Genomic DNA, 24,770 nt, shown 5'->3' with positions numbered 1-24,770 from the left:
TGCCCGACGATTCGTGGCAAATGCTGAGACGCAGGGTGGACTGCGGACATTGCTCTCCGAGCTTTGCCTTCCGCACTGGACGACATCGCTCTGGCTACGTTCCTCCTCATCCCACGTAAGGCTCGCTCCACGCTACAGGATGCCCTCGATCGGATGGCTTTGGTGTACGGGCCCCCATCGGAAACCAGGCATCGCTTCGCAAGCCGGAGGAGGGAGGCTGACGAGACCCCCCTCGCCTGCCAGAGCGCGCTGATGGCGCTTGCTCAAGTGGCCTACCCTCGGATGGACGACGTGGGCCTTGACACCATTGTGCTTGAGAAGATGTTGCTGCTGGCTCGTGAGTTGCGAATCACCATTCATGTCAAGGACGAGGCGAATATCTCCTCACTGCGTGCTGCTCACTATCTACACACGGAGCTGCTCCTCCAGCGGGACGGTCAGGTGGCGGCGTGTGCCACGCACATCGCTGCGCAGGAGAACGAGGTCCTAGACAACCAGGCCTTTGCATCACAGCACGCCACAAACTGGAGAGCGACCGACCGGCCTCGCCAGGGTGAGCCTCGGCGGAGACACGGTTCCCCGTGGGCATGGGCCCGCGTCACGTGCTACAACTGCGGCCAGCAAGATCATCTGTCATCGGGCTGCCCAGCTCCTCGAAGCCGCGCTCCGGGTCGGCCGCCGTCGTCCCCCCGCACACCTGCCACTCCACGGGAACCGCAGGCAAGTCGCGACACCTCACGCATTCGGCACCTGCCCTCATCTCACACTCCTCGTTTCCATGTACCGCTCCGTCGCGTTGGGTCGAGTGGTCAGAGCCAGGATGGTGTTGATGTTTGGCAGCCACTCCGACCGGTTCAGTGGTCGGAGTTGGCCCACAGGGTTGTCGCCGCGGCTACGGGCTCTTCTGTTATCATCGGCGCCATCGAGGGAGTTGAATTTCGGTTACTGGTTGATACGGGCGCTTCGGCAACCATAATTTCTGATGTCATTTACAATGTGCTGCCCCAGAGGTGTCAGGCGCTCGTCCCGGTTTCCGTCCCTTGCTTTGCAGCAAATGGAGGTTCCTTGGGAATAATTGGTCAGATAACGGCACAAATTTGTATTGGCGATATTAAATTAACGGGTCCCATTTTGGTTTCAGAGACCCTTGCCATTCCCTGTTTGCTGAGCACAGATTTCCTCAGCAAAATGCCCATTAAAATTTTGATCGACAAAGGCTGCATTGAGCTCTCTTCGGGCCGCTGGATGTCGTTCCTGCCCTCACCCACCTGGCTACGCACGGCTTGCACGACCATTCCAGCGATGGCATCCCAAACCGTTCGGATTCTGCCGGGTGCGCAAATGTTGATTCCGCTTCGGTTGCGGAAACCGCTCGGGTCGGAGACAATGTCGGGTATTTTGCTGGCTCCTTCCAACACGGCCGTATGGGGATTGGAGCTGGTGGGAGCACAAACACTTGTGCCTGCTGATGGACAACCCTTCATTCAGGTGCTGAATGCAGGATTGCGGACAAAGGTTGTGCACCAGGGGGCTGTGATTGCTCATGCATCGCTGCCACTCCACACTGACTCTATCGTGGCTCATGTGGATGGTACGCCTCGATCCGAGGCGCATTCCGACATCGATGATGGTTGGATGGATTCTCTCTGTTCGGGGGCTGAAAATCTTCCCGAGTCCCAGCGATTGCGATTGCGGATGCTACTCCGTGAATTCGCCGATGTTTTTAGCAAGCACAAATTTGATATCGGGTGCACTAATCTATTGAACCACCACATTGATACGGGCGATTCCGCTCCCATTCGGCATAATCCGTTTCGGTTGAGCCCGGCAGAGAAAGAACATGTCCGGTTGGCGGTGAATGACATGCTGGCCGCGGACATTGTGGCTCCTTCCAACAGCCCATGGGGTGCACCGATTGTGCTCATGAAGAAACATGATGGCAGTTTGTGATTTTGTGTGGATTTTCGAAAACTAAACAAAATTTCGCTGGCGGACGCGTATCCGCTTCCTCGCATGGACGAGTCGCTGGATGCCTTGGCGGGGGCGCGGTACTTTTCCACCGTGGACCTCTTATCCGGATTTTGGCAACTGCCCTTGGATGAGGCATCTAAACCAAAGACCGTGTTCCGCACGCCACAGGGCCTTTTTCAATTGAATCGGTTGCCCATGGGCTTGCACTCAGCCCCGGCGACATTCCAGCGGTTAATGGAGCTGGTCCTTGCTGGGCTGCAGTGGGACTCATGCCTCATCTATCTGGATGATGTGATTATTTTCAGTCGTACGTTCGAGGAACACTTGGAGAGATTGAGGGCTGTGTTTGTCAGGATGCAGACCGCTAACCTTAAATTTAAGCCCCAGAAGTGTTTTCTATTGCGGGAATCGGTGCGGTACCGCGGGCACATTGTCAGCCGTACGGGCATAGCCATCGACCCCGCCAAAACTGATTGCGTAAGGACGTGGCCGACGCCTACGTCTGTGGGGGAGGTCCGCAGCTTCATAGGCTTCGCGTCCTATTACCGCCGGTTCGTTGAGGGTTTTGCGACAATAGCGAAACCTCTTCATGCTTTAACGGCTAAGGGGGCCAAGTTCCACTGTGGGGATGCAGAGGACGGGGCGTTCAAGGCGCTTCGCGATGCCCTTGTCGGTGCCCCTACCTTGTGCTACCCTGACTTCACCTTGCCCTTCATCCTGGACACTGACGCCAGCAATACAGGCAATGGCGCAGTGCTCTCGCAGGTCGTGGACAGCGTCGAACGCGTCGTCGCCTATGGCAGTAGGGCACTTTCCCCAGCGGAACAGCGCTATTGCTTTACCCGCCGTGAACTGCTCGCTATTGTTTTTATACAACAGTATCGTCCGTACCTGTACGGCAGGCATTTTACAGTTCGTTCTGATCATGCGGCACTGCAGTATGCGCTAAAAATAGACCAGCCATTCGGCCAGTTGTCACGATGGCTCGAAGTCCTACAGGACTACGCGCTCACAGTAATCTACCGGAAAGGCACGCGCCATTCGAACGCTGATGACCTATTGCACTTTCCCCCGGGGACTGCTGTGCATGCTTTATGGGCTCTGGGAGGTGCAAGTCGGCCACGGTAGCTACACCTGCTTCTTCCATTGCGGCGGTGGCAGAGGTTGTCGACGCGGAGCCTGTCTCTATTGCCGACTCGCATGATTTGGTCGCTCGCGACTCGCTGCTCGACCTGCCTCTGGATGAATGGGGACGGTTTCAGATGGAGGACGCCTCCCTCCTTAGGTTACGCCGTCGTGCTGAACGTGCTGGCAAAATTGCCAGGAGGATATTGGAGCTGTCGTTTTGTGTGATGGTCTCCTCATGTCCTGGGACGCCAGCTCTGGTCGTTATAAAATCGTCATCCTCACCGCTCTGCGGGGCAGGGCGGAGTGGGCAGCGCACGAACGCCTCTTGAATTTGGGTATTCACAAAACGCTCGCCACACTGCAATTGGATTTTTTTTTGCCGGGAATGGCGCGCGATGTCGCCGATCTGTTGAACAGTTGCACGCAGTGTGTGCAGTGGAAACACCCGGCTAGGGCGGCCTGCCCGCCCCTTCAGTCAATTGGGGTGTCCCGGGTCAACGATCTGGTGGCACTTGGCATCCTGGGTCCCTTCCCTGTCACCGATCAGGGTAATAAGTACCTACTGGTTGGGGTTGAGTATTTCACCCGCTGGCCCATGGCCTGGCCCCTCCCCAACCAGTCGCCGGCAGCCATTGTGGAGGCATTTCTCCAGGGCTATGTCCTGGATAAGGGCGCCCTGGAACGGCCGCTGACCGACCAGGGAAAAAACTTCTCATCTAACCTTCTGCGGGAGGTCTGTGACCTTCTGGGTACGCAGAAGGTGCAAACTTCTCCCTACCACCCGCAAACCGATGGTATGGTCGAGCGCCTGCACCGGACTATTACTTCTATGTTGTGCCATCAGGTGGATGAGGCACAGCTGGATTTGGACCTGCGTATACCTGGAGTTCTGGCCACATATCGATTGGCACCTCATGCGGCCACGGGTTATTCTCCCTTCTACTTGATGTACGGCAGGGACGTTGACCCCCCCATGGATGTGCAATTGCAGGTCAAGGCGGCTGCGTCACGCTCGAAGCTGTCCGACCACATTCAATTTAACATTCAGAAGTTGGTCGGGGCGCGGGTGGCTGCGAAGGAAAATTCCGGGGCGAGGCAACGGGCGAACGAGCGTCTGTATGATCACCGGGTTTCGGTACACAAATGGGCCATAGGGGATAGGGCGTGGCTGCACTGTCCCCAGGTACCACTGGCAACATCATCTAAATTGCTCAGGCCCTGGGTCCGGTGGACATTGTTCGGGTCGTTCGGGACCAGTGTGTTCGGGTCGCGTGCGGACAGCGCTCGTGGTACGTTCACCCGTCGCGCCTGAAACCCTACGTCGCACCGCGCACTCACACATCTTCATCTCGCAGGGGTTGTTCGCGTGATGTGTTCGACATGCCGGGGGAGGGTTCTCCTGATCCTTGTGTTGCTCCTTACCCTCCTGCCACTCCTTCGGATGTTGCAGGTGTGAGTCCACCAAGGGTGGCCACACCAAAGGATCGGGGAGCTGCCCGACCACCCGGCCTGCAGGAAGACAGCTCACAGGCACCGTCCCCTGCCTCCAGTGATGGGCCGGATGGCCATCGTCAGGCCCCTCCCGACCCTCCACCGGGGACGCTGAACTCTTACGATGGACCCGCCACACGGACTCGCTCGAAGCGTCCCCGGTTCTCCTGAGACCTGATCCGATGCATACACACCGCCTCTTCTCCCTGGGCTCCTTGCGTTCGGTCGGTGGTGTGGGTGTGAGGTTGACCCCAGGTCCTTGGTGTGGTATGTCCACAGTGTTCATATGTACAGGTGGGTTGGGGTAAATTATTGCGGGTGTTGTTGGCGTATTGTAGTTGTGCTGTTGTTGTTACTGTTGCGTTGAGGCTCACGGATTTTTTTTTTCTTTCCTGGTTCTTGTTGGTTGTATTATTGTCGGGGTTGTGGAATGTGTTGTAGCCGGGATGGCTGCGTGCTGTACAGGGGGGGGGGGTGATGTGGTAGTCATGATTGACACACACGCGCCACAACCAGGGGGAGCGGTAGAAGCCGGTCCGGACCGGTCGGGCCAACGGCGGTTGGAACCCCTATGAGGGGAGGGGGCTGGCAGGAGCTACGATCCCCCAGAACCCCGCCCCTCAGGGAGAAAGAGTATATAAGGCGGGTCCCTGAGAGCGCGAGTCAGTTCGTCTCAAGCCGAAGCCAGAAGCCGCCTGAAGAAGAAGAAGAACCTGGACCCCAAGCCGCCGACGTCCTTCTAAGGGTCGGGGCTCAGTGCGGTGCCAGTGGTCGTGGGGTTAGGACCCTGAGGTTCCCTCGGCCTGATGCCCTTGTGAGGGCCAGGTCCGGACGGGCCAGTGTTCAGGGACCCACCGGGCCAGCGGTGGGTCGGCCTCCCCTAGGTTTACCTAGCCGGAAGGCTGGAGTAGGGAGAGTTGTAGGTACGATAGCCCGGAGGCTGTACTTCCCCAGGTTGTGGGTGAAAGGGGCCATTACCCCTTTGTGTTAGGGATAAGTGTAACTGTTTGGTGAAATAAAGCGTGTTGCCTCTACGAAGACTCCGTCTCCCTCCAAGAACATTACACAGGCAAGAGTGCAGTGTGTTCAATACACAAACACGCCGTCCCAGCGGCCCTGCTGAGAATCCGAGGTCTTTTCAGCACAAGTGTAGTGGTGATACGCGCTGGGTGTATACGTCGTGTGCCAGCGCGTATGTACGGGTGTGTGTGTGGTGACGCGCGCTGACGGGGAGGAGCAGGCGTCAGTGCGCGAGTGGGGGTAGTGCTGCTGATTGGCTGTGTGCCGGTGACGCGCTGAGAGGGAGTGATCGGGTGGCAGCGCGGTGTGATTGGTCGGGGAGTGGAAACACGCGCTGGGCGGAACCGGATCGTAGAGATAGCGCGTGGTGATTGGGTAACTGAGGAGCGGTGCCGACGTTGAGGTCCGCATCCGCTCCGTCTCCCGGGAAGAAGAGATATATAAGGTGATGCACAGAGGAGTAGGGGGGCAGAAGTGGAACCATCTAAGAATGAAGACGAAGGTGCAGAGATAGAGCCCGGAGAGGAGAGTAATGGAGAGTAGAGGAGAGTAAGGTATAGGTGTGTAGCCAGAGAGAGAGAACGGTCTACACGAGCTGAGTAATGTATAGTGTGTAGCCAGAGAGAGAGAACGGTCTACACGAGCTGAGTAATGTATAGTGTGTAGCCAGAGAGAGAGAACGGTCTACACGAGCTGAGTAATGTATAGTGTGTAGCCAGAGAGAGAGAACGGTCTACACGAGCTGAGTGATGTATAGTGTGTAGCCAGAGAGAGAGGAAGGTCTACACGAGCCGAGTATGCATACGGTGTAGCCAGAGAGAGAGAAAGGTCTACACGAGCCGAGTATGCATACGGTGTAGCCAGAGAGAGATGCAAAGTCTACACGAGGCGAGTGGAGAGTGTAGCAGAGGCGCAGAGTCTACACGAGACGAGAGAAGAGTGTAGCCGAGGCGCGGAGTCTACACGAGGCACAGAGAGCCAGCAGCACAGAATCTAAGAGAGTCAAGAGAAGCGTAGGGCGGAGAGAAGAGGTCACGAGTTGTACCGTTGTATGGTGACCGCATTGTGAAGAAGAGAGGCCACGCGTTGTATCGTTACAAGTCAAGATTTAATAAAAGAAGTGTGTTCCCGTCAAGGAGTTTCCTGCCGTCATTTTCCAATACTTCATCTGGCGTCAGAAGTGAAACGGGCTTCCAAGCATGGAGACAAGGAAGACCCGTAGGACCCACGGGATTGACCGCGAGGAAAACCTGGACGACTCGGGGCCGCTGGTGGCGGGGGGTGAGGAGGAGGACTTGCCCACGCTACAGGATCCGTCGACGGCGCCGGCCGAGCGACCGGGGACCGACGCCGGGCTTCGTGAGGCGCACTCCCGACTGGCGGAGCTGCTGCTCGCCGCCGCGTCCATCTTGGCGGAGATCAGCTCGTCGGGAGGAGCGGGGACGGTGGGGGACATTTTACAAGGTCGCCCCGCAGATTCCCGCCAAAACGAATGGGGGATTCCCGCCATTGCGCCTGGGCCTACTTTTGGCGGGAACGGCGAGCGCCACGTGGTGGTGGGTTCCCAAGCGCGCGCATCGACGTCATCAGCGCGCGAGGGGGTCCGCCATTTTACGTCTGCTGCTGGAGCCGCCATCTTACACACCGACGGAGAGGCGGAGAGGAACCACGAGGCGGATGACTTCATTTTTCAGCAGCGCCTGCCCACGTTGTCAGCCTTCAAGGCGGAAGGCGGAGACTGGGGCCAATTTCAGCGAAGGTTTTTGGCGCATCAAGAGATGTCAGCGTGGTCCGATGCTACGGCGCTGCGGGCGTTGCCCGCCATGCTGGACGACGATGCGCTCGCGGCCTTCAGGGCTGCACGGAAGTCGGACCGCTCCACGCTGAAGGATGCGCTGGGTTTGTTGGCCAGGGTCTACGGACCTCCCTCGGCGTGCCGCCATCATTTCTACGCAAGACGGAAAGCGGCCACGGAGACCGCGCTGGCCTATCGCACGGCGTTGCTGGCTCTTGCTGATGCTGCGTTCCCTCGGATGGACGAGGAGGGCCAAGACGCGATGGTTTTGGAGCAGCTGCTTAAGTTGGCGCAGGACCTGGGGGTCCCTATCAACACAGCTGACGAGATTGATATTTCTTCTTTGAGAGTCGCCACGAGTATTCAAGCGCACGAGGCCCTACAACGGAAGCAAGGCGTTGGTTGCAACGCTGCTGTCGTCGCAGCCCCGGGTTTGGTGGTCGCCGAACCCCAAGTCGTCAGCCCACGAGAGGAGGCGTTCGCCACGGGACGACCAGGGGACTGGAGGCCGGGGGCCCGGTCGCCTCTGCGATCGGGCCGAAAGTCGGAGCAACCAAGATCTACTCCGACCCTCGTCACGTGCTATAACTGCGGCCTCCGGGGCCACGTGGCGTCCGGGTGCCGCGCTCCGCGGCAGCGCGCCATGGGAGCTCGGCTGGACGACGACCGAGAGCCCAAGTCATCTCTACAATCCCCGGCAAGTCGCGGCACCTCACACGCTCGGCCTGTTTATTCGGCACACATGGGACGCCGCGTTGCGGCGGAGGAGGGCCGGTTAAGGTTCGGGGATTCGGTTCGGCGAGGGGGGTTCGGCCGGGACCAGGGAGACATTGAATGGGCGGAATTGGGGCATAGAATTGTGGCTGCTTCGGCGGGTTCGTCCGTTGTTACGGGATCTATTGATGGGGTTGAGATTAGGGTGTTAGTGGACACGGGGGCATCGGCAACTATTATATCGGACCTCATTTATAATATTCTTCCAGTCCAATGTCGTCCGCTGCTTCCAGTGGATGTGCCATTTTACGCCGCTAATGGGGGATCGTTGGGCATTATCGGTCAGGTTAGGGCGTCCATTTGCATTGGAGATATCAAATTGTCGGGACCCGTTTTCGTTTCGTCTTCTTTGGCAGTTCCGTGTCTTTTGGGCACTGATTTTTTGGCTAAAATGCCTATTAAAATTCTTATCGATCAACGATGCATTGAACTGCCATCGGGTCGCCGGATTTCATTTTTGACGGGCCCTACTGACATTCGGACGGCGTGCGCTACGATACAAGCGGTGGCGACGCAGACAGTGCAAGTGCCCCCGGGTTCACAGATGTTGATTCCCCTCCGGTTGCGGAAACCATGGGTGAGGGAGGCTTCGGGACAAAGTATGCTTTTGGGTCCTTCTAACAAGGCTGTCGGGGGTCTTGATTTATCGGTGGCTCACACTTTGGTGCGGGCTGACAGGGATCCGTTTGTGATGGTTTTGAACGCGGGGTCGCGACCAGCTGTCATTCCGCAGGGCACCGTGCTGGCTCACGCGGCGCAGGTCCCTGTGGATGATGGGTTGGTTGCGCAGGTGGGCTCGAGCCCCGCGCGGAACGTTGAGCCAAGGGAAGACCTTGAGTGGGTCCATTCGCTATGTGCCGCCTCGGACGATTTGTCGGCGGCGCAGTTGGGTGCGCTGCGCGAGTTGCTCATTGAATTCTCTGATGTATTCAGTAAACATAAGTATGACATTGGGTGCACGGATTTGTTGCACCATCACATTGAAACGGGCGATGCGGCGCCGGTCAGGCTAAATCCCTTCCGACTGAGTCCCGTGGAGAAGGAACATGTTCAGTCGGCTGTTAACGATATGCTAGAAGCCGATATTATTTCGCCCTCCTCTAGCCCGTGGGGAGCGCCTATTGTGCTGGTTAAGAAGCAGGACGGGTCCCTGCGATTCTGCGTTGATTTCCGTCGCCTGAATAAGATCTCTGTGGCTGACGCGTATCCGCTCCCCAGGATGGATGAGTCCCTCGATGCATTGTCTGGTGCTCGATATTTTTCGACTCTTGATTTGTTATCGGGGTTTTGGCAGTTGCCGCTCGACGAAGAGTCGAAACCTAAGACAGCATTTCGGACTCCAGGGGGGCTGTTCCAGTTTAACCGGTTACCCATGGGACTTCACTCCTCTCCAGCGACGTTTCAGCGACTTATGGAGCTGGTTTTGTCGGGCTTGCAGTGGGATACATGCTTGATTTATATGGACGATGTCATTGTTTTCAGTAAAACGTTTGAAGAACACCTCCAGCGATTGAGAGGGGTGTTCTTGCGAATGCGATCGGCTAAGTTGAAATTTAAACCGGCCAAATGTCACCTCCTTCGTAGGTCGGTTAGATACTTGGGTCACATTGTCGATTCTTCGGGGATCTCCACCGATCCCGCGAAGACGGATTGTGTCGGTTCGTGGCCGACACCTACGTCCGTTTCCGACGTGCGTAGTTTCATCGGGTTTGCTTCTTATTATCGGCGGTTCGTTGAGCACTTCGCCACTATTGCAAAACCCTTGCACGCTCTAACGGCGAAGGGAGTGAAGTTCAAATGGGGACCGGAGGAGGAGGCCGCGTTTCGCTCCCTCCGGGACGCCTTGGTGGGTGCCCCACCCTTGTGTTATCCCGATTTTGCCAGTCCCTTTTTGCTGGACACGGATGCTAGCAACACGGGCATTGGGGGGGTGCTATCCCAAGTCGTTGGGGGTGTCGAAAGAGTTGTCGCCTACGGTAGTAGGGTGTTGTCTCCGGCGGAGCAGCGCTACTGCGTCACCCGTCGCGAGCTGCTTGCCATTGTCTTTTTTGTGCAGCAGTTTAGGCCATATCTCTATGGTCGTCACTTTACAGTCCGAACGGACCACGCGGCGCTACAGTATTCATTGAGGGTCGCCCAGCCCTCGGGCCAGTTGTCGCGTTGGTTGGAAGTCCTCCAGGACTATCAGTTTACGACTATGTACCGTAAGGGGTTGCGACACACAAATGCCGATTGCTTGTCGCGGTTGTTGCCTTGTGATGAATGCGCGTGTTTGTCGGGATCGGCGCGCTGTAAACCGACGCTTGCGGGGGAGATGGGGGCACTGGCTGCGACAGCGGGCGCACCGATCGTGGATGATTCCACTGCCTCTCAGGGTCGGGACTCGCTGCTCTCGCTGTCGCTCAGCGAATGGGGCCGCCTCCAGATGGCAGACAGCTCGCTGCTAGCATTGCGCCGCAAGGTTGGGGGTCCCGAGGGGGACCAGGAGCGTACCGGCTCCTATGTACTTGAGCAGGGCATGTTATTGAGATGGGACAGTTTGTCCCGGCGGAACGCACTCGTGGTGCCTTCCGCTGTGAGGGGGAGGGTTGTCTTGGCGGCACACGAACGCCTCTTGCACTTGGGAGTTAACAAGACGCTTGCCCTGCTTCAGCGTGACTATTACTGGCCGGGAATGGGAAGTGATGTGGTACATATTCTGAAGGGGTGCGTTGAGTGCGCCAGGCGTAAACCACCGCCCGTGGCAGCTAATCCACCGCTGCAATCTATTCAGGTCTCGCGTACCAACGAGCTCGTTGCACTCGATATTTTGGGGCCCTTCCCAGTCACGCCGAGAGGGAATAAATATTTGTTAGTGGGGGTCGAATACTTTACCCGATGGCCTATGGCGTGGCCTCTCGCTAACCAGTCGGCAGCGGCTGTGACGGATGCCTTCGTCCAGGGCTATGTCCTGGACAAGGGGGCTCCCGAACGCCTGCTGACCGACCAAGGTAAAAATTTTTCGAGTAAATTGTTGCAAGAGGTGTGCGATCTGTTGGGTACCAAGAAGGTGCGTACCTCCCCGTACCACCCGCAGACAGACGGGATGGTGGAGAGACTCCACAAAACTTTGACTTCCATGCTGTGCCAGCAGGTGTGCGAGGCACATGTAGATTGGGACCTGCAGGTCCCGGGAGTCCTTGCCGCGTATAGAATGGCCCCCCATGCAGCTACGGGGTTTTCCCCATTCTATTTGATGTACGGTCGGGAAGCTGACCCGCCAATGGAAACGCAACTTGGCCTGTCCGCTCCACGAACTAATTCTAATTTGGCAGAACATATTAAGTTTAATATTCACAAGCTGACAGAGGCGAGGGAGGCCGCACGGCTTAATTCGCGGGCTCGCCAAATTGCTAATGAACGGTTGCGGGCACGGAAGGTGTCCATGCACGAATGGAAACCAGGTGACAGGGCCTGGCTGCATTGCCCTCAGGCACCCTTGGCTACGTCGCCTAAATTGTTGAGACCGTGGAGGGGACCCGTGGAGGTCGTGCGCGTTGCACGGCCCCAGTGCGTTCAGATAAAGTGGGGAAAGCGCCGTTGGTACGTTCACCCCTCCCGACTGAAACCGTTCTCGCCTCCATATGGCCTCCCCTTGTGTCGTGATGGCCGGGCGTGTGACGTGACCGGCGACCCAGAGGGGGAAATGTCTCTGTCTGATCCACACGTATTTTCGCCTGATCTGCTCCCAGGTGTCTCGGAACTGACAGCTGCCGATCACCGGCGGCCGGATCTCCGCGGCGGGGCCGGCCCTTTCAGGCCCGTTCCGCGCCGTCTGGAGCAGCCGGAACCGCCGGACGGTCGTCAGTGTCCCGCCCCATACGACGGACCAGCCAGACGGACTCGCGCCAGGTCGTGCTACTTGGCATGACCTGCCTCGTGAGGAGTCGGGGCAGTTGGAGCGCCTCGTCACTGCGTGTAGTCGCAGGGACGTGGGGCGCGTTCGTTTTTTGGAATTTGCTTGTATCGTGTTATTGTTGACTTTTCGTGTTCATTGTCAATCTGTACATAGTTATTCTTGTTGTTGTTGTTGTTGTTGTTGTTATGTTACGGGGCACACTCGGGGGGTTACGGGTTTTTTTTGTTGGTTGTCGTCTTATCGTCGCGGTTGGTTGTTGTTAGCAGCCGGGCCGGCTGCGAGCAATGTGGGAGGGGGTGATGTAGTGGTGATACGCGCTGGGTGTATACGTCGTGTGCCAGCGCGTATGTACGGGTGTGTGTGTGGTGACGCGCGCTGACGGGGAGGAGCAGGCGTCAGTGCGCGAGTGGGGGTAGTGCTGCTGATTGGCTGTGTGCCGGTGACGCGCTGAGAGGGAGTGATCGGGTGGCAGCGCGGTGTGATTGGTCGGGGAGTGGAAACACGCGCTGGGCGGAACCGGATCGTAGAGATAGCGCGTGGTGATTGGGTAACTGAGGAGCGGTGCCGACGTTGAGGTCCGCATCCGCTCCGTCTCCCGGGAAGAAGAGATATATAAGGTGATGCACAGAGGAGTAGGGGGGCAGAAGTGGAACCATCTAAGAATGAAGACGAAGGTGCAGAGATAGAGCCCGGAGAGGAGAGTAATGGAGAGTAGAGGAGAGTAAGGTATAGGTGTGTAGCCAGAGAGAGAGAACGGTCTACACGAGCTGAGTAATGTATAGTGTGTAGCCAGAGAGAGAGAATGGTCTACACGAGCTGAGTAATGTATAGTGTGTAGCCAGAGAGAGAGAACGGTCTACACGAGCTGAGTAATGTATAGTGTGTAGCCAGAGAGAGAGAACGGTCTACACGAGCTGAGTGATGTATAGTGTGTAGCCAGAGAGAGAGGAAGGTCTACACGAGCCGAGTATGCATACGGTGTAGCCAGAGAGAGAGAAAGGTCTACACGAGCCGAGTATGCATACGGTGTAGCCAGAGAGAGATGCAAAGTCTACACGAGGCGAGTGGAGAGTGTAGCAGAGGCGCAGAGTCTACACGAGACGAGAGAAGAGTGTAGTCGAGGCGCGGAGTCTACACGAGGCACAGAGAGCCAGCAGCACAGAATCTAAGAGAGTCAAGAGAAGCGTAGGGCGGAGAGAAGAGGTCACGAGTTGTACCGTTGTATGGTGACCGCATTGTGAAGAAGAGAGGCCACGCGTTGTATCGTTACAAGTCAAGATTTAATAAAAGAAGTGTGTTCCCGTCAAGGAGTTTCCTGCCGTCATTTTCCAATACTTCACAAGGAACGCCGTACCGCGTAAGCCGCCAAATCAACAAGTGGCAAAGAAGACACACACATAATACGCATTCTATATTTGAAGCTTTCGTAACTGCAAGGATTCATACTCTTAGTTCTTTCGGTAAAATCACGTAGGTAAAAAATGAAATTAAAATTAATAATAAGATTGTTCCAAAAAGTTATCTTTGTGTTTCAAGAAGGGTTGCCATTCCAAGGTGGTGCGTTAAATATCAGCTGATCGTAAAAAGCATTACTGCCCGTCAAGTTACATGAATACGATTGTTTGAAGTATTTTAGTCATTCGTTTTCGTAAATTGCATAATCTTGCCAATGAATTAATTGATAATTACTCTTGCTTTAGGCACATGTTCCTTTATTACCGTTTGTAAGAATATCGTCACATACATTTTTAAGGACTTTTCCCATCGCGGTGTATGCTTGCTTTACTCTCAATGAATTAAGCGATTGTTCTGTTACCCAGTTTAACAAACGTGATCATTGAGGGTTAAATGTACGAATCAATGAGGAGGACATCTCCAGGAGGACTGTGTTGACATTCCTAGCATAAGAGTTCGCATATTAGAGTGTTATGTTTTTGTTTAGAGATTAAAGTTGCTTAACACAGAAGAGTCTGAGTGGTGCCTTCCTACGTTCATGCGTAATAATCTTAATTATAAGAACTGTCCTGCGGTGAGATCTGAATTTTGAGACCTGACATAAACACTAAAACATAATCAGTAAAAGTTAAAGCGAGAATCATTGTATTTTTCCGATCGATAACACGACCCTAGGCAATGTAGCCGAGCCTAATTATCATAATTGCATTCATTAGCATAATCACAGAGACTTGCATAACTGTATGCAATCACACCTCCATAATTAGCATAAATTACGTGCATAATTACATACATTGGCATACATTCGGATAATTAAACATTTCTCAATTTTCATTTATTTTTTTATAAATAAAGACCCGACATATATAACAGTGTGTGTGAGATCACTGTTACATTCCTGTGTGTGTGCTCACTATTACGTTCCTGTGTGTGATCACTGTTATGTTCCTGTGTGTGTGTGTAAGATCACTGTTAGGCAGGCCTCTCGTGATGCTGATGTGGGTAACAGAGTATGGTCCTATATGATGGCCTGCGTGTCTCGTTACAGACACCACTAATGATCTGCTCCAGACCATCAGTAAGCCCAACGTGTATGGCCGATACAAGTCGGTGGGTGAGATCTTATACCTGAACGAGGAGCTCCTGGAGATGCTGGCCATGCTATCTGTGTGCTGGCCTGTGCGCAGGAAGGTGAGTGCTTGCACCGCACCACCGACGAGTCACCGGAAAGCAAGCCGGCCGCGGGCCAGCGTCGCGCTGCACGAGTCGGCCCTCGGCGCAATGCCAGGCGTCGTGCGCCGTAATTGTCGCTTCCCTGCCAGGACATCGTCGCGTCGTCGTGGGTCGGTCGACGGCCCTCCACCGGCGTTGTGAATCCATCACGCTTCTCAGCCGGTTCGCCCTTGCGCCGAGGTTCACCGTTGCTCCTCGTGCGATTTGCACTGGTGCCGCGCCGGTTCTCTCGTCAGATCTACGAGGCGGGCGCCGTGGCTCCGCTGGTCCATATACTGAGGAAGGGCCGGTCCGTGGAGAAGCTCCACGCGGTGACGACGCTCAGCAGACTCAGCCGGGACCCCGGCACCTGCTCCCAGATGAGGCAGGGTGAGGAGGAGGAGCAGGAGGGCGGCTCTCCCTGCACGCTCAGAATCACATCACACACACTGTTGTATATGTCGGGTTTAGAAAACGTAATAAAAAAATAATATAAATTAAATCAAGATAAAAAATACGAAATGTAAAGAGTTTATGCAAATGTATGTGATTATGCGCATAAATGATGTTATCTTGTCAATGCGTGCAAATGCATGTTCTTATGATAATGTTGTCAGTTATGATAATTAGGCTTAGCTTCGTTGTCTAGGGCCGTGTTATCAATCGGGATAATGCAATTATTCTTGCTTAAACATTTACTGATTATATCTTAGTGTGTTTACGTCAAGTCACCAAATTCAAATCTCAACGCAGGATACAGTTCTTATAAATAAGATTATTACGCATGAATTCAGGAAGGAAACAATCATACACTTGTGTTAAGCCATTTTAATTCTAAACAAAAACATGACACTCTAATATGCGAACTCTCATGCTTGGAATTATCCACGGTACCATCGGGGAAATTTCCCTCAGTGAGCAGTACATTTAACCATCAATGATTGCATTGTTTCACTTTGGCAACCGCACATTTGATTAATTCCACTGCGTAACACGAGCATAGACGGCGATAGGGAGAGTCCTTAAAACAGGCATGCAACGAATTTCATACGAAAGGCAATAAAAGCAAATTATTATACCCCAAAGGCAAAAGTATACGTTAATAGATTAATCGACAAGATTATATAATTAATTAAATGTCTTGAGACAATGGTGTGCGGTGGTGGCTAAGCTTCAATTATTTCGTGGGCAAGATTCGGTGTTCAAAAGAAAGGTTTAACACAATATTCTCCCTGTGAGCGTATAGATTCGTAACGAAGGTTCAAAAGTTGAGTTTGCATCGATGAATCTATTGGTAATTTTATGCGATTAAAACATTTTATAATAAAAATTATAACGATTTGTGTACTGATAAACGACCGTATTCTTATCACTCAATGAGCACCAATGTCTTCACGACCAGTTAATGGTTCACGTGTATGCGTGTGTGTATTGTCCCTTTGATAAATTATTGTGTTAGCCTGGGTACAGTGAGGGAAAAAAGTATTTGATCCCCTGCTGATTTTTGTGTTAGCCTGGGTACAGTGAGGGAAAAAAGTATTTGATCCCCTGCTGATTTGTACGTTTGCTCACTGACAATGAAATGATCAGTCTATAATTTTAATGGTAGGTTTATTTGAACAGTGAGTGACAGAATAACAACAAAAAAATCCAGAAAAACGCATGTCAAAAATGTTATAAATTGATTTGCATTTTAATGAGGGAAATAAGTATTTGACCCCCTCTCAATCAGAAAGATTTCTGGCTCCCAGGTGTCTTTTATACAGGTAACGAGCTGAGATTAGGAGCACACTCTTTGCCCCGAAGTTTGTTGTTTAATGGCATTTTACGACCTCCAAACGCTGGGTGCTTGTGAGGGGTAGCGGGTGAAATGTTTGTTATCATTATTTATTTAATATATATATAGGCCGAATTATTCTTGATATGAATTTTGAAAAAAGGAATATATCCAACAACACCAACAACAACAACTGCCATTCGCCACTAAGTGGTGGTGACGCCACCACGACGCTTGTGCCAGGCCATGTGCACCTTAAGGCCACGTGAAGTGTCGAATGCCCGCTGGCAGGAGGTCACGGGGCAGACCCAGGTGCCACGGGTCGACTGAGATGACTGAGATGACTGGCTGATGCACCACCTGTGCCCCCTACTGTGCTAACTTGCTGTGCTTTAGCCACCCGGCGCTCCGCTCGTTGTTGTGAGCGTCGCTCCTCCGCCCTCCGTTGTTGTTGAAGGGCGACTGCCTCCAACTGCCCAGTCGCGTCCTTCACGAGCCTCCTCCACTGAGGCCGATCTTGACACCGCTGGTACCAGTCATTGGCAAGTCCACTCAGCTCCACGTCCTCCTGTACCACATCACTCCATTTCTTCTCTAGCCCGTGCCACGACCACTTAGCCCCTTCGGTCCGGCCGAACAAAAGCTGTTTAGGCATGCGGTGGCTGGGCATGCGGGCTACATGACCCAGCCAACGCAGCCTTGCCTACCGGAGGAGCTCAACGATGGGACTTTGCCTAGATCTTTCAAGAATTTGTGAGATCCTCACACAATCCAGCTTGGTTAAACCCAGGATGGATCGTAGGCAGGCCAGCCTAAATGTTTCTAACCGGCAAAGATGTTCCATTAGGAGGGTCCACCTTTTGCAAGCGTAGAGAAGGGAGGGAATGATCGTGGCCGAAAAGACCTGAAGCTTCGTGCGGAGCGACAGACCAGGCAGTTTCCACACAGCGTTACGCAACCGATGAAAAGATAATGCCGCTCGACTGATTCGGAGTGAGACCTCTGCTGCCAAACCGGAGCCGGTCATGAGCACACTGCCCAGGTATGGGAAACTCTCCACTCTCTCCACAACTGCCCCATCACCGATTGGGAGTTGTGGGGGTGGAGTGTCCGATGGTACAATATACCCAGGCGGGTGTTTAGTTCTGGTGGGGCTGATGGTAAGGCCCCACCTCTTAGTGGCACGCTCCAGTTTCAGTAGAAGTGTCTCCAACTCCTCCTGAATGAGCAGCTATTACCAAATCATCGGCATACATAACGTGGTTGACCAATAGGGAGCCATCCCTTGACCACACCCGGGCATTGATCAGCCTCCCATTAAATCTGTACCAAATGGAAATTCCCCCGGTACAGCTATTGAAGGCTTCACGAACTACTTGGTCAAAATAGATGTTAAATAATGTGGGAGCCAGAGGACATCCTTGTCACACCCCAAGGTGTACAGGGAATGGCTCCGACTCCTGGCCACGTAGTTTTACCCGGGCCCGCTCACCATCATGAAGGTTCTTCATGATCGTATCCAGAGGGTCAGGGACTCTGAAAGCATGAAGAACAACCCAGAGGCCAGGCCTACTGATGGTATCATAGGCCTTGACCAGATCAATTAAGCAGAGATGTAAGTCTTGCTGGAATTCCCTACAACTCTGGTGTAGCAGACGGACAGAAAATATGGCATCTGTGCAGGACCGCATTGGGGCTCCACAAGCCTCTCCTCAGCGTGCCTAGCAAGGCGATGTTGAATAATCCTTGCCAGGACCTTACCCGGCACACTGAGGAGTGAGATGCCCCTGTAGTTGTTACAGTCTGTGCGGTCCCCCTTCTTAAAGAGGGAGACCACCAGGGCATCCTTCCAATCCTGCGGAATCCGTCCAATGGTCCAGACTGGTGTTGTGATGTCATGTAGGGCAGTCTGTGCACAAACGCCACCCTCCCTCAGCATTTCGCTTGGGAGATCATCTCTGCCCGGTGCCTTTCCTGGTCTCAGACTCTGGATCGCCTTCAATACTACCTCAACAGATGGCACCTCAGCCAGCCACTCACAAGGGGTGACTATTTCTTCCAATATTTGAGGCACCGCAGCCTCAGCAGGGTCATCCCCACTTTGTGCCACGATGTTTCCTGGCTGAGGGATTTCCCCTCCCCCAGGACCTCACAGAAATGCTCAACAAATCTGCAAACCTGTTCCTGGGGGTTGGAGATTGGATTACCGTTTTTTCCGCTAATGATGGTAATAGGTGTGGTTCTGCAGGTTACTTTTTTGATGGAGTTAAATAGGGATTTGTGATCGCGGGCCACTGAGGCAGACTCCATCTCCTCAGCAACCCGCGACCACCACCCATCCTTGCAGTGCCTCACGGCTCCCCGAACCTCCGAGTGAAGGCTGCGATAAGCCTCTTCGTTCTCTGACGTGGGATGCTGTAGACGATTAGAGTGAGCCTGTCGCTTTTTCTCAACCATCCTGAACACCTCCTCTGTCAGACAGGGTCTCTGGGGAGGTCTGGACTGCGTACCCAAAGCATTGGTGATATCAAATTGACGGGACTAGTTCCTGTTTCGACGTCGCTTGCCGTTACCTGCTTGCTAGGGATTGATTTGTTGGGGAAGATGCCCCTGACAATTTAAATAGACCAGGGCTGTCTCGAGTTGCCATCGGGCCGTCGCATGGCCTTTTTGCCTTCTCCCACTCGATTGCGCATGGCCAACACTACTGTACAAGCGCTTGCGAGCAAAACTGTAAAGATTCCTCCTGGTGTGCAAATGCTAGTTCCCTTCCGGTTGCGGAAACCGCTTGACCATGAGGCAACTTCGGGAGGAATCCTACTAGGACCCTCAAATAAAGCGGTTTGTGGTTTGACGCTAGTTGCGGCCCAGACTCTGGTGTCCAATAACCAAGAACCGTTCATTCAGGTCCTCAACGTGGGGTTGGACACGTCGATTATACATCCAGGCGCCGTGCTCGCGAGGAGAACATAATTGGTGGAGTGGGGGCCACATCGGTTACAGAGCCACAGCGGCATTGCGATGATAAGTGGATGGATGCGCTCTGCTCCGAAAACCCAGATTTGTCAGATACTCAGAAGGAGTTGAGAGCGCTTTTGAGGGAATTCTCCTACGTATTTAATAGAGGCAAATTCGACATTGGCCGCACCACTCTTTTGAGTCACGACATCGATACGGGTAATGCCGCCCCCATTCATCAGAATCCCGATCGGCTAAGCCCCAAAGAGAAAGACCACATACGACTAGTGGTTGATGAGATGTTGACCGCTGATATTATCTCGCCATCCACTAGTCCATGGGGGACCCCTATCGTTCTTGTTAAAAAGCATGACGGTAGTTTGCACTCTTTGCATCAAGGACCAAGGCATCAAGGCCATCATGGTCCATTTTTGGGAACGCGGCCTTCGTCAGCACCAAGAGCGCACTTCGGTAGGTGAGAGCAGACTCACCATCCCCTTTACGTCTGACGGTGAACATCTAGCGGGTGTTCAGCGGAGGCGCAAAAACAGCGGCCATTTTGTCAAACATCTGCGTGAGGGTGGACCTCCCGGACGGCGGGATAGTGAGGACCGCCGCCAAGGCGTTGTCGTCGAGGACGGCGGGCAGCGCCTTCAGCGCGTCCGTCTCCGTCCATCCCGCCAAGCCGGCATTGGTGAGAAATTGCTGCTTAAACGCCACCCATTTACCGCTGGCGGCAACAAATTATTTAATGAAGGGCAGTCGATGGTGGAGCGACTGGATGTCAATCTACGAGGACATCCCTGCTTCAAGCTTGGCGGGCTCAGCGCTCCGCACCGGCAGCAAAATTCCGCCCGCGAGCGCGGGCAGCGTCGATGGCGTTCCCGCCTTCAGTGAAATGGCGGCCGAGTTGCCCCATCCGGACAACTCCGCCGCTCCGTCCGGATCCGTGGCGACACCTGACGCACTAACAATATGGCCCAAATATGGCTGCAAGAAGTGACACTTCTGTGGATTTAATTTTAAGCCCGCAGCACATACTTTGACGAAGACTGACTCAAGGTGACGCAAGTGTTCATCAAACATACGGCTGAACACAATGACGTTGTGAAAGTAAATTAAACAAGATTCCCATTGTAGACCCGCCAAAACCATCTCCATGAGATGCCGGGGCTGAATGTAGGCCCATAGAAGCCGATTAAATTGGAACCGCACCTGGAGTGTGCAGAACGCTGTCTTGGGTCTAGAGGTCTCGTCCAGAGAGCAAATTTAAGGTGGAAAAGAACTGTGCACCCTAGAGGGCGTCGAGGGAATCATCCATGCTGGGCAAGGGATATGCATCAGCCACAGAAATCTTGTTTAATTTCCGGAAATCAATGCAGAAACGGAGACTCACATCTCGTTTCTTGACTAGCACAATGGGGGCGCCCCAAGGGCTAGTAGAAGGGGAGATAATGTCCGCTGCCAACATGTCATCAACGGCCAAGCGGACATAATCTTTTTCTTTAGGGCTGAGACGATGCGGATGGAGCCTAATAGGGGGCATATTTCCCGTGTCTATGTGATGTTCCAATAGGGTCGTACGTCCAATGTCGAATTTACTCTGGCTAAACACATCGGTGAACCGTTCAATGAGTGCATGGAACTGCTGGCGCTCCTCGGGGGACAAGAGCACGTCGATCCAGGGCACGTCGGTCTTCCCATCCTGTATCATGCCTGCCACATCTCCCCCGGCCGGCACGGCATCATCAGGTGGAGGAGCTGGGACCGTGTGCCAAAGCGGTGCCGGCCGGAATCGTAACCTGCAAAAGTCCTGAATTAAGGACCTGGCCGTCAGGGCACCCACCAAACAGGTCGTCCTCGAAAAGTAGTTGGAGGAGGACAACAAAATGCCCACCTCTGATGCCTGCAAATCCAGAGGTTTGCGCAACCTTAGGGGTACCAATATCTGTGACCCAGGTGGAATGGTCATGGAATCCCTGGACAAGGCCCACACACTGGCCGCATGGGGGGACAACACCGTGGGAGACTGTTAAAAGTGCAACTGATGGCCCGATGGCATCGACACACAACCTTGGTCCACTAGTATTCGAATGGGCATCCTAACCAAGAAATTCGTCCCCAAAAGGCATGGCACTGTCAAAGCCTCGGAGACTAAAATGGGCCCATCCAATTCGATTTCGCCTAATCTGATGGATACGATAATATGGCCCAAAATACCCAAACTGATGCCATTTGCGGCAACACACGCCCCTTGAACCGGTCATAACAGACCAACACTGTGTGGCAACAACCCAAAAATACATTCGAATATAATAGTGGCCGATGCACCCGTGTCCACAAAAACACGTACTTCCACTCCCTGGACCTAACCTGCCACCGCCGAGGAACCCGCTGCAGACGCTACCACCCGATACGCGAGCGCGTTCCATTGATGGAGCTGCCTAGGCCACCTGGTGAATGATAACGAACAGGCACCGGGCGAAGCAGGGCACTCAGTGATGGCCGCGTGATCATGAACCCTAACCCTGTTAGATGAATGAGGTGAGGGAAGCAGCCGAGTGATCAATGCGTCGCGATTCGCCTGGGGCCTGGATGACGATGCTGATGCGGATCCGGAGGACGTTGAGGGCCTGCTGAAGGCGCTGAAACACGAAGTTAAATAGGCTTGAGATAAGCTCATTGGGGGAAAGGAGCAGCGGTGGCTTTGTTAGTGAGCCATTTAGTTTGTTAATGTAAAAACATTTAACTTGGTAATGTAACTCAGAGAGTCGGAAATAACTGCTAACAATGGCAGGTAGGATGGAAACATCACAACCAGTTAAGGCTTTACCTGGTTAATAACGTCCTTCCAATGATTGCTCAATTTGTATCCATCTTTTCGATTGAAGTTATTTCTGTGTTTATATATCTGGATGGCTTTATGAACAAATCTTTTATTGTAGCCCGAAGGTTTGCAGAGTACCTTGTTCTCGAAAAAACAATGTCGTGTGAGCCCACCGCGTTCAAGCAGTGATCAGCCATGGCAGAGGTATTGGTTCTGCCATGTTTCAAATCTGCCTTGTGTTCTTGAACACAGTCGTTTCGTTTCCCCAATGTAACTGCTACCGCAGACACAACTTAGCTTGTAGACACCAGGGTATTGCATGTCAGGGATCACATCTTTCACAGATGGGATCAAATCACGGATTTTGTGTACTGTGTTGAAACTGGATCTTGTGTTTGTTTAAGATTTTGGAAATCTTTTTGGTAACCCCTGCTATGTATGGCAAGGTGATGGTTTTGATTGGATCCTCCGATGGTTTTCTCCCCATGGTTGGGTATGCAGCTTTGCGGATTGTGCGGTCCGAATATCCATTCATCTTGAGGGCTTTGCATACGTGCTCCAGTTCACTGGATAGGTGGTGCTCATCGGAGATGCAACGGGCCCTATGGTGTGGTGTTTTGATGAGGGAAATCTTCTGGGCTGGATGGTGGTGGGAATCAGGCTTTAGATAGGAATCGGTGTGGGTGGCTTTCCTGTAGCAGTGTCCCAACGAGCCATCAGGTCTCTTCTCAATCAAAACATCCAGGAATGGTAGCTTGCCATCATTTTCCACTTCCATGGTGAATCTGATAGATGGGTGTATGGAATTGATGTGGTTGAGAAATTGGTTCAGTTCTGGCAGGCCATGTGGCCAGATGACGAACGTGTCATCTACGTATCTCTTCCACAAAAAAGGACGTAGGGTGGATGTCTGGAAGGCATCTGTCTCCAATTTCTCTATGAAAACAATCGCTACCACTGGCGATAAGGGAGAACCCATTGGGGTATCCTCATTTTGTTTGTAGAATGTACCATTCCAGGTGAAGTAAGTGTTGGTAAGGCAGTGCCTTACAAAAGTTGGTACATCTGGATTCAGTCCAGTCTTCAATGATTGCAATGGTGTCAGGTACAATTACCTTGGTGAATAGGGAGACTACATCGAAACTGACAAGTACATCATCTGGAGACAGTTAGATGTCCTTGATTAGAGAAACCAAGTGAGCTGAATTAAGAACAGCTGAGGTGGTCTTACCCGTGAAAGGAAGCAGGGTCTCAGACAGAAATCGGGCCAATTTGTAGGTGGGTGATATAATGGTTGAGACAATAGGACGGAGCAGGGTACCTTCTTTGTGGATTTTTGGAAGGTCATAAAATCAAGGTGGACGTTCTTAACAGGTAAAGCCTTAACTGGTTGTGATGTTTCCATCCTACCTGACGTTGTTAGTAGTTATTTCTGACTCTCTGAATTACATTACTAAGTTAAATGTCTTTTACATTAACGGACTAAATGTCTCAAGTTCATTATTATGTATAGCCCTGTGAGCCATTCGGCTCTTGAATCGGGTGCAACCGCAACAAACAAAAAACAAAAACAAGCAAAACATCTTAAAGTGACTATGTGACTATGTGCAAACAGAAAATACAAGAAAAGACAGCAAAATATTGCAGAAAAAGCACCGTACACCACGCTGTGTGCAAAAATCCCAGTGGTATGCAAGTCAAACAACCACAAGACAACTTAGATTAGGCCATCAGACTAACTCCGTACTACAACAAACAAACATACATGGCCAAACCAAAGAACTTTTCGAATCACCAAAATAAAGCCATTAAAGCAATGAAACAGTGATCATAGGAACTGTGACCGAATTTTACACAATAAATACATAAAAAAAACATGTACTAGCAAACCTTGCAGCCATAGCTGTCTGCATGAGTCACTTCCACACAAGCAGGAGCATCAGTCGGAGTATCAAACATTTTCAATGCACCTTTAAGATCAGCACACTAAATCAAAACACAGGTCATACTTTGCTGCGCATCCGGAACGAAACATTTTATTTTAGGCCAGTGAATAGCAGTGGCAGCTAGGGGTGTACAACTCCTCTAGAGCAGTTTTGAGTGAAAATCTCATAGGTAGTGATTCAAGTTGCAATTTTTTGGCAATAGCATTCCAGACCCTGGGGACATCAATAGCAAAGGCCCTTCCTCCAGTATTTGTATGGCAATAGGGAATGTGAAGCTGGTAAATGAGCGAAGACCTTAGGTTAAATTTGTTCTTTTAAACAGAGAGGAGATCCAGTAGGTAATGTGCAGATTTTTTTGTAAGTACATCATGAATAAATAAGATCTTGTGCACAAGCCGTCGAACATTAAGAGATGTTAAGTTTGACCCAATGTAGAGATCACAGTGGTGAGTCCTATATGGGCAGTTCAATGCAAATCTTCAGGCCGAGTGATACATTGAGTCAAGCTTCTTCAGTAC

The 24,770-nt window shown here is 52.7% G+C and overlaps 1 protein-coding gene across 1 annotated transcript in view; it reads left to right on the top strand.

Annotated features, from left to right (window-relative positions):
- Positions 1-24,770, top strand: part of LOC144934452 (uncharacterized) — a 212,800-nt gene that overhangs the window by 181,158 nt on the left and 6,872 nt on the right. The window contains exons 7-8 of the mRNA XM_078860213.1: positions 14,581-14,723; positions 15,002-15,134. Of these exons, the coding sequence (XP_078716339.1) occupies positions 14,581-14,723; positions 15,002-15,134 (276 nt within the window). The remainder of the gene's footprint in view (positions 1-14,580; positions 14,724-15,001; positions 15,135-24,770) is intronic.

Source organism: Lampetra fluviatilis, chromosome 1 (genome assembly GCF_964198595.1).
Source record: "Lampetra fluviatilis chromosome 1, kcLamFluv1.1, whole genome shotgun sequence".
Classification (NCBI taxonomy): Eukaryota; Metazoa; Chordata; class Hyperoartia; order Petromyzontiformes; family Petromyzontidae; genus Lampetra; species Lampetra fluviatilis.
The sequence above is the reverse complement of the archived record's forward strand: the minus strand, read 5'-3'. Positions and strand labels throughout refer to the sequence as shown.